At 40.4% G+C, this 9,547-nt stretch overlaps 1 protein-coding gene across 1 annotated transcript; it reads right to left on the bottom strand.

Annotated features, from left to right (window-relative positions):
* Positions 1 to 5,762: 5,762 nt before the first annotated feature.
* Positions 5,763 to 8,639, bottom strand: LOC121295672 (suppressor of cytokine signaling 3-like). The gene is made up of 2 exons (XM_041220631.1): positions 8,332 to 8,639; positions 5,763 to 7,482 (listed from the first exon to the last, which is right to left on the bottom strand). Exon 2 carries the CDS (start codon positions 7,387 to 7,389, stop codon positions 6,685 to 6,687), a length of 705 nt encoding a protein of 234 aa, XP_041076565.1. The 5' UTR covers positions 7,390 to 7,482; positions 8,332 to 8,639; the 3' UTR covers positions 5,763 to 6,684.
* Positions 8,640 to 9,547: the final 908 nt, after the last annotated feature.

Raw genomic sequence — 9,547 nt, 5'->3', positions numbered from 1 at the left:
ATACGGCATGGAGACTTAACTGCGCCTAAGTAAGCCTATTATCTGTATATTCAAGCTAACACACTAAGCATAGGGACCCATATACAGTAGATAGATCAAACTCCTAATGTGTTGAGGATCCATAAGCAAAGCACTTTAGAATTATGCCTAGTTTCCATATAGATAATATCAGATAGTATCTGCTTTGGCCAGGTTCCAGAGAGAAAGGTTTTTGTAAGGCTCACGCAGACCTTGAATTACACACAGTACAGTAGCTGTTCCAGTGAGGGCTGTAGCTCAACGTACTGCATTCTTTCCCTGTTAGATACACCACAAAGTCACGCTGAGGTCTGAAAGCACGTGGCTTGCCAGCAGTAGTGTGGTATTGAGCTCATCTTCTTTACAAACCTGAGCTGGTATGAATGGTAACTATTAGCTAATGCTTGGTAAAACGCATCAGTTTTTCAAATGCAATTGCAGTCAGTATGAACTAAAGTACATTCTTTTATATGTATTCAAGTGAAGTAAACATCCAAGTGACACATCTTTCAAATATTTCCCTTCCTACCGATTCCTTTAATTCACATTATTAGTAATATTACTGACATAGTACTGGTATCATTTTTAGAGCATTACGCACACCAACTTTAGGAAGAGAAAGAGACAGAGATTCACAGAAAAAAATAATTGCATTCTGTTTCAATAAATCAGGACATGGGGCATTTGGTGGAAAATCAGGACTCACCCGAATTAATAAATATGTATATATAATGTAATCAGTAAGGTCCTAATATGGTGACTGACAGATATCACTGTCATTTATAGAGAAGCGTGCACAGAAATGCACTAACCCAGACACACTGATCTCTTCACATGCATAGTCAACCACAGAGATCTGGAAACTTTGTAAGTCACCCACCCACTGCTGTTTGATCTCTTCTCTGCATTAGGCAGCACAGTGGGTGTCTGAATGCAGTACACAGAACCTCAAGGCACTTCTGCTTAATCTCTTAGTTGATTGTTATAGTGCTGGTTTACCAAACATTTCATGTGTGTGTGTATGTGTGTGTGTGTTTTTGTATTTTTTATTACCAAGGTGTGTAAGCTGAAAGAACGAAAAAAAAAAAAAACCCTCACATCCTGTACCATCATCTTACCCAGAGTCAGATTTCAGTTCGAGCTGTTAGAGCTCTAAATTAGGCATTGGAATTAACCACAGATGATCTATTTGTCTGGTGCTAAATCAATCTACACAAAAGCATCTGTTTTATAGGAATACTTCTCAGTTATCTTGATGGGTGACCGATTACAGGTGTTGCAATCTGACAGTGACGTTTGTGTTAGGATTACATTTTAGGTATGGGTTAGGATTATGTGTAGATATGTAGATATGTAGATAACTAATTTAGAAAAATAATCACTATGAGTACCTTTGCCCCCCCCCCCCCCCCCCCCCCCCCTCACCGTGGAAAGAGTAGGCTACAGCTAGGCTGGTTTGACAGTCCCTGATTAGCACTAATCTTGGACTCTCTCAGGTAGTAGTGCAAAATTAGTGCTCAGAGTCTGTGATACCAGCAGTTTGATTCAGTGTTTAAACTGCAGTTACCCTGCAGCTGCCTAATTGAAAGCCCTGTCAGTTAAGTAGAGGTCGTTAGCTCTAGCCATTCCGAGGGCTCGTGTTTGGGGTGAATGGATGAATGACTGTTTTCCAGGCAGACCTTGGAGCAGCGAGGCTGGGAAGGGAAGGAGCTCAATTCATTGATTGTGAGCGGAGCCGAGCGATGTGGGGGAGGGGGTGCTCTCTCTATACAGCAGACTGTGACTGACTGAGCAGAGCTGACTGTCCCTGTTCCCTGCCTCTCTCTAACTCCTATGTGTCTCTCTCTCTCACACTCTCTCTCTCCCTCTCTCCTTTCGCTCACCCTCTCCCTCACATCTCCTCTCTTCCTCTCAATCACTCACCCCCTCTCCATTCCTCTCACTCACTCCCCCCTCTCCCATTCTTTTACTCCCTTCTTCTATGTCAGCCTCACTCCCTACCTCTCAGACTTGCAAAGCTGTCTGAGTGAGCAGTAAAGTAGAACACAACCTAGGAAACATACAGAGGGCACAGAAGCATTTATTTTTAAACATTATGCATTGAGAACAGTTACAATGCTATAATGTTGCACATATAAACATACACAGGGTTCTGCGTGATCTAGCAGTTGACTAGTAAACAGAAGATACTGCAAGTAGTGTACTGGTTTCCTGGCTATTGTGTTTGCTGTGTGAATGAAGGGTGCAGTGTATGTTTACTCTGAAGCTGCCCTTGATCACATTGCTTGTTTGTTTTTTGTTTTTTGCAACTTCTGTTTGGATGTAAAAACAATAAACACATGAGAGTCAAGCAACATGTACAAAAAAAGCCTTTCCAGTCTGCATGATATATAGGATCCTAAACTTTATAGAGTGATTTCTTTAAAGAACCCTGAATTAGAAACCCTCCCAACTTGATAGCCCTGTATTCTGCGGGTCACTCGTTTATAAAATAAAAGAATCTCTGCGTGGTATACAAAGTGCGCAGTGTATTATAAATCACATATCAGAACTCGACACAGAGCACAACAACTATTTGCCAAAATTCTAATACATCTTATCCTAGTGCTTGTTATATTAAAACAACAGGCAACCGGGAATTACCTTTCCCGGTTTCCCCGTTATTATAGTGTATATACACCCATGCAACCTTGTACAAGTAAAAAAAGGGAGTTTGCAGGAAGTGATCATTCCTGTTAACCGTACATTGAACCTTGCTCTTGAGACTGCAGAGTAAAGCCCCACTGGGGTGATGTACGGGGTCTGCACATGTTAGCAGGGAGACTCGGAACGTGATCTGTCAGGCAGGCTGTGTTCTTTCTGGCGAACACTGTTGCGATGTGCAAGGGGCTACCCATGTGCAAAATATATATATATATATATATATATATATATATATATATATATATATATATATATATATATATATATATATATATATATATATATATATATATGTGTGTGTATATAGAAACAATTTCTTATCTCCTGAACATTGTGACAAAAGCATACAGGGAAATGTTAAATTACTGTGCAAATGATTGCATTTCCCACTTTTTGTTAAATGCTCCCATCATTTAGGGCTAAGGCAACACGAAAACAATTTTATTTCTTGTAATTACAGAAAGCGCATTTTGCACTTTATGGGTCCATGAGTTTAGTATTTGAGAAGGGGAATCGCCTGGATGACCGGTCACAAAGCACTGCGTGGAAGGGATCATATCTTAACGATTGTATTGTTTATTGTTGTAACATTTCTGGCCGTTCGCCACGAAAAGGAAGTTATTTTAATCCTAACAGGAAATGTGAAAAAAATTGCTGCTGTTATTATTGTTTTTGTTTTTCAAATAATCTTGTTTATCTAAAAAATAAAATAAATAAATAAATAAATAAGTATTTGGCTCAGGCAATACATTCCATGCTGACTGAGGTGCCGACACAATGCTACGATAGCATAATACACTGTTAATAAAATGGAAATTAATATTCTACACGTGCAATACAGTGTAAGCAAGGTGTTGTACTTTTGAAATAACCCAGTTGCATTGACAGGGGTAAGTTGGGAGATATTTCACCCTGAAATCATCTTAGGGCGCCCAGGCCTCTCGTTTGTAAACCACCGACTTAAAAAAAAAAAAAAAAAAATAGATAAATTACTGGAAACAGAATAACGTCTTGACGAAATGTCAGAAAACGTTATTAGTTTTATAGTTGCTGTATTTTCCAGTAGCGTTGTGGTATCTTTGTTAATGACGGGGATTTCTGGGATGTGGGGGTCTGAGACCTAAGAGAACTATAGTTTCACATAAATCTATTACCGATACAAAGAGCTGGAAATCAAAGCGAGAAAAACCCATCAAAGGACTTTGATTACTCCTTGACAATAGGCTGAGACGCCCACCTTTTCTTCGTCGATAAAATAAATAACGAAAAATCAAGGGGTCGTATATGAGCAAGCAGGGGAAACAGTGGTGCCTTTATTAGTTTCACACCCAGCACCTCCTCGCTGTTTCACTGGAAGCGCACCGTGCAGTTCTAACCCTGATGCTGATTCATAGAAAGCAGAATAAACAGAGGCTCTGCTATAAACAGAACCGCTTTACAGAAAGCCCTCGCAGCGGTAGGGGGGGGGAAGACATACGTGACTCTGGGGTGAAATTAATCACCAGCGCATCTCCAGAGCTTGTGGCAAGCTGAAGATTTATTTTTTTACGTCTTACCTTCCGTGCACTATCGTCCTCTATATCAGGACGTGCAGCTAGATAGAACCACCTTCATTTGTTTTGTTTTTTGTTTGCATGGAGGAAACGGAGGGGTGGGGGAGAGTGTAGACTGCGTCAATTTTGGAAACCTAGCAGTCAGCTGCACACGAGCCTGCACTGGAGCACTTGTGAGTTTAAATAAAAATAAATAAATAAATGAAAATAAAAAATCGCGCCCCCGCCCCCCACCCCATGCTGTTTCGTGGACAGCAAGCCAGAAGTTCACATAACCGCTATGACAAGAACTCTTGTCATTCAGCATTTTGTAAATCCACTTTGCTGTAGCAAATAGACTCACAACTAAAGGCAAGGTTTACTGCGTTTTAAATGAGTCATTTAGCGTTTTCCATGCATATACTTGGAATGTATGTTTCTCTCTTTTTTTTTTTTTTTTTTTTTTTTTTTTTTTTACCATGCTTCACCGTTACTCTGTGCTTGCCTATGCTATGCTTTTACAATGGTACAGCACAGTCAACTTTAAAGCTGGATTTAATAAACACGAGAATATATCCATGAGTGACTTTTCAAGCTTTCCCCTGTTTTCTTTACTGTTTTTTGCTTTGTGGGTAGAATTTGAACTGTTGCTTCAGGTCCATTGGTATTCACCCTGCTTGAGTTGTACTTTCTCAGGAACAATTAAATACTGCTACCTGTTTCCTCATACTCCACCCCAGTTTATTTGTTGCTAATCCAGATTCCATCCCCTATTGTAAATAAAGTGAGGCAGTTTACTTGTGGAACTTCGGTATGTTGGATGCAACAAGTTACTAAATTGTAGTGCTGAAGTATATGGGTTTAAGCGCTTTTAGAAAGCTGACAAACATTGATAACTTGGGAATACAAATCCAAATGAGTTACTGTTCCAGTCAAGCAGGAATGGAGACACCTGGATATTACCATCGTTACCATGGCGCTTTGAACTGTACTGCACACACTGCTTTGTGAATCAGTGAATCAAAGGGAAATAAACACACACACACACACACACACACACACAACAGTTTGAATTTCTTTAAAAAATAGTGCTTTTATTATAAATTATTGAAATGTTTTATAAATATAAATATGTGCAAAGTGTTTGACATTTCTTTTGTTGTTTTGTTGTTTTTGAGATGTTCAAGTTTGTACATCCAGACCTCAAGACTGGAGCTTAAGGTGAAATTTTTACAAAAAAAAAAAATTAAAATTAAAAATTAAAAAAACAACAGGGAGTTGTTTTTTTTCACATACAATGTAAACATTTCTCTTTGTGTTTAAAAAACAAAATACAACACACGGAACTGTGCGTCTTTCATTGCAACCAATGCCATGAACAGAGAAGGCAATGCAAGCTTCCCTTGAATACATTCAACAGTGATTGTAAGAGAAATGCTGCCACATTTGTTTTGCACGCTTAAGAAAACAACGCTGATGCACAGAAACAAAAAAACAAATGTGTTTTCATTTGCAATTTATCAGGGATTTATTCATCTCACAAAAGCTGGAGTGTCACTCCCTGAATTAATACATTCTTTTCAGTGGTGAGGGGGTAGAAACTTCTCAGGTCCCCTTTCTGGATAGTTTTAATGATGGTTCTTTCAGAAAAACATGCAGAATTGTGTACATATGAATTCTGAATGGGCTGGGCTAGCTTCTTCTAGCTATCTGCATGGACTTTAATCCCTTAAAAAATCTAAGAGGTTAAAAAGCCACATAGACAGCCTGCTGCAAAATTCCATAGAGCCCCAGTACTTAACCAAGTTTCCTTCTAAACAGTTCTAGCTATTAGTATGGTGCTAGTTTGATGTTAAGGATGCTGCCTCATTTTCTTTTTGAAAAATCATGGGTACTCTTTCCCCCACCTACTTCCACACAGACTCACACATACAATAACCAGACAGCTCTGCCTGGAACACAAATGGAAATTACTGTGTCATGTAACTTCCGGTGCCCTGCTTTGTCTCTTGGAAAAATGACAAGAGAGAAATGAAATGTTAGAAATATGCTTTGTCTAGCAACGCCAGTATACAATGAGTAGTTGTAGCAGCATACGGGTAGAATACCAAGTATACTCAGCGTACATTTTAGTGAGGGTTAGATAGCCCTAGCCATGCGGTCGCCAGCTGTTATGCCACAGTTGCAAAAAACCAGAGAATTTGCACCAGTGCTTAACAGTAAACATTTCTAGCTGCCTAGCTGGTTGGCTAGACCACCATGCCCTGTCACCTTTGTTTCGAATAGTTTTTAAGACCCTTTTTAAAGGAATGGAAAGCCAGGTTGCTCAGCAGTACAGTGCAGCACAGTACAGGCCACACAAAAGCAAAAATTCCACCTTAAGCAAGTCAATGAGGTGACTACTACGGGGGTCCGTTCACAGCAAGGGTCTTCATACCGGAGCGTCATACTCCTGGAGGAACTCCTTTAGCGTATGAGGCAGCTGGTCCCGTTTACTGGAAACCTCCAGGTGTCCGTTGACAGTCTTGCGACAGAGGTGCTGCAGAGTGGAAACGCTTGAGGACAAGGGTCTGAGTAGGGTTAGGGGAATCTTTTCTCCGCTGGAATAAATAAAGTAATTGCTCTTCCCGTTCCCAGCAGACGCCGCGGAGACTTTGGAAGGCATGTAATGGTGGATCAGTTTCAAGACACAGTCAAAGCGAGGTGCTGGCTGCATGCTTTTGGGGTCAGTCTGTAGGAAAAAGAAGCAACTGTCACACTGAATGCGCAGGTTTTTGGTCCCGGAGTCAGTTTTGACGCTGAGGGTGAAGAAGTGACGGTTGTCCGAGCTGTCCCGTATCAAGAATGTGCCAGCGGGTTCGGAGCTAAGCAGGCTATTGGCCTCCCTCCCGTTCACCGTGCTCCAGTAGAAGCCGCTCTCCTGCAGCTTCCGAACCGCAGTGATCACCAGCTGGTACTCGTGCTTGGAGCTGAAGGTCTTGAAGCGGTGAGGAGGCAGCCGCGGGCTAGCGTCAAAGGGGCTGCAGCTCATCGCGATGTCAAACTTACTGTGGGTTACCATGGCGCTACAGTCGCGCCTTGAACTGACCAGAGTCCCAGAACAGGAGGCCCGTCCAGGAAATAAATATGGGGGCATAAAAAAACAACCGAGAAAGAAAACTAAATCCCGGTCTGTTGAATTTCACTGGAACACTGGGATGGGATATTCCTCAATAGGTGGGCCACCAAACTGTTAGGGGAAAAACAGAAAATAGATAGATTAGTTGACTGTATATTCAGACTCCAGCTGAAGCAATAGCAGATTTATGGTGCCGCTGCCGCTCTATATGTGCAACTTGCTCATAAAATAATAATAAAAAAGCCTAGCCATGGCAGTGCCATGAAGTCTGATAGCTGACACCTAGACAGCTTTACCAAACGTGTCAAATAGCACGCTCAGGCGGCAATTTCCCGTAATGAAAAGGTTATTGACAGGTTAAGCAAATTGTGTGTTGACAGGAACCACTAATGGATTTGACAGGATCAAAATCTGATCACAGTAAAGAGACAGGCTTTTTGTAAAACTGTTCAGTGAATACAGCTCCTCATTCTGATTTAGAATTCTGTGTAAAAACATTAAACATACACACACACACACACACATATATATATAGAGAGAGAGAGAGAGAGAGAGAGAGAGAGAGAGAGAGAGAGAAAGAGAGAGAGAGAGAGAGAGAGAGTTCACCTTATACATATTATTTGCTCAAAGTGCCAAATAAACTAATACCGCATCGTTATTATTAATGTTGTTATCATTTTATTATATTCAATCACTATTATCGTAGACTACGCCTTTGTATCCGAAAGTCCTGTGGGTGGTCAGATCGATTCCCCCACTCAAGGCCACTTCTAAAAAACCTTACACTTCTATAAAAAAAAAAAAAAAAACCTACTAGTAATGCAGCCAGATGTTCCAACAGTATTTTACAGAACTAAACGATACTGTTGCAACATCTGGGTGCGTTACTACTTTTGGTTGCACATAACAACCTGTACTATACTGCAGTTTAAAAAAAAAGGTATAATAAAAATAACTCACCTTGTTTATATAAAAAATATATAAGAATGCATTTTTAATCCACAATTTGCGTTTTCTTGTATGTTTGCAAACTTGCAAGAGTGTGTGCTTCTCGAAATCCAGTCGCTTATATAAAAGGACAATACTTTTCTTCTTTGTGTCCGAACCCTTTTGCAGAAAGAGCTGACAAGTCAATTTATATTACTGTGTGTGTATTGCAGGTATTGCAAGTAAACAAAATATAACTGTTTTGAGCTCGTCTGCTTTATTATTGCAGAGTTATCCACTTAGACAAGCGGCAACCGTGTAATGCCAACATAATCTGCTAGGAGAGATCACTTTATATTTTTGAAAACTCCTCCCCCCCTCCCTCCCGTGTTCTATTCCAGGAAGACTGTTAGTTCTGGTAAAATTAGTCACAACATGAAAGAGAGAGAGAGAGAGAGAGAGAGAGAGAGAGAGAGAGAGAGAGAGAGAGAGAGAGAGAGAGAGAGAGAGAGAGAGCGCATACATCCAGGCAAGCTGCCAAAGAATTAATAATCATGATCTTTATTCAGCCTGCCTGTTCCTGGTATTCACACACCAGAGCGTTCCCCTCCCCCCGGTACTCTGATTCACTGCTTTCAGTATCGCACTGTGAAACAGGTTGAGGCACAAATACTGTAGATCGTTTTACCTGGAAAAGACAACAGAGGACAAGGCATTTACTCCATTAAGTAATAATACTACTACATTAAAAAGGGTGAGGGTGCTTATAGTAACAACATAAGAACAATCATGAGAAAAGTCCCTTAGGTCAACATTGTCAATACCTTTTAGAATTTTGAATGTTAAAATTTTGATCGCCGCGCAGTGTTCTTTGCTCAAGACTGAATAGATTCAATTATTTTATGTATATCGTACCTGAAATTGACATTGACTCTTAATGTCCAACAGAGGGCGCATTTACTTAAGTACAAAAACAGTATTAGGGCATGGGAGTGAAACCCGCAACAGATTGCATAGTGTGTGTGTGTGTGCGTGCGTGCTCGGACCACTTTCTCTTTTTAAAACTTTTTTTTAGTTTTTTGCCATTTTAAAATATTTAAAAATGTGTTTTGTGTTGTGGGTTTCTTTAATTTGAGATACATGGCTACTGTAGTGATCCAGCAACGAGTTTACTAAATAAAGTGCCCCAGGGGTCAAAATGTTGCATCCAAACACAGCCCCCGACCTTCCCCTGGAATATATATATATA

The sequence above is a fragment of the Polyodon spathula genome, chromosome 20 (assembly GCF_017654505.1).
Source record: "Polyodon spathula isolate WHYD16114869_AA chromosome 20, ASM1765450v1, whole genome shotgun sequence".
Classification (NCBI taxonomy): Eukaryota; Metazoa; Chordata; class Actinopteri; order Acipenseriformes; family Polyodontidae; genus Polyodon; species Polyodon spathula.
Note: the sequence above shows the minus strand (reverse complement) of the source record. Positions and strands in the feature narration are given on the sequence as shown.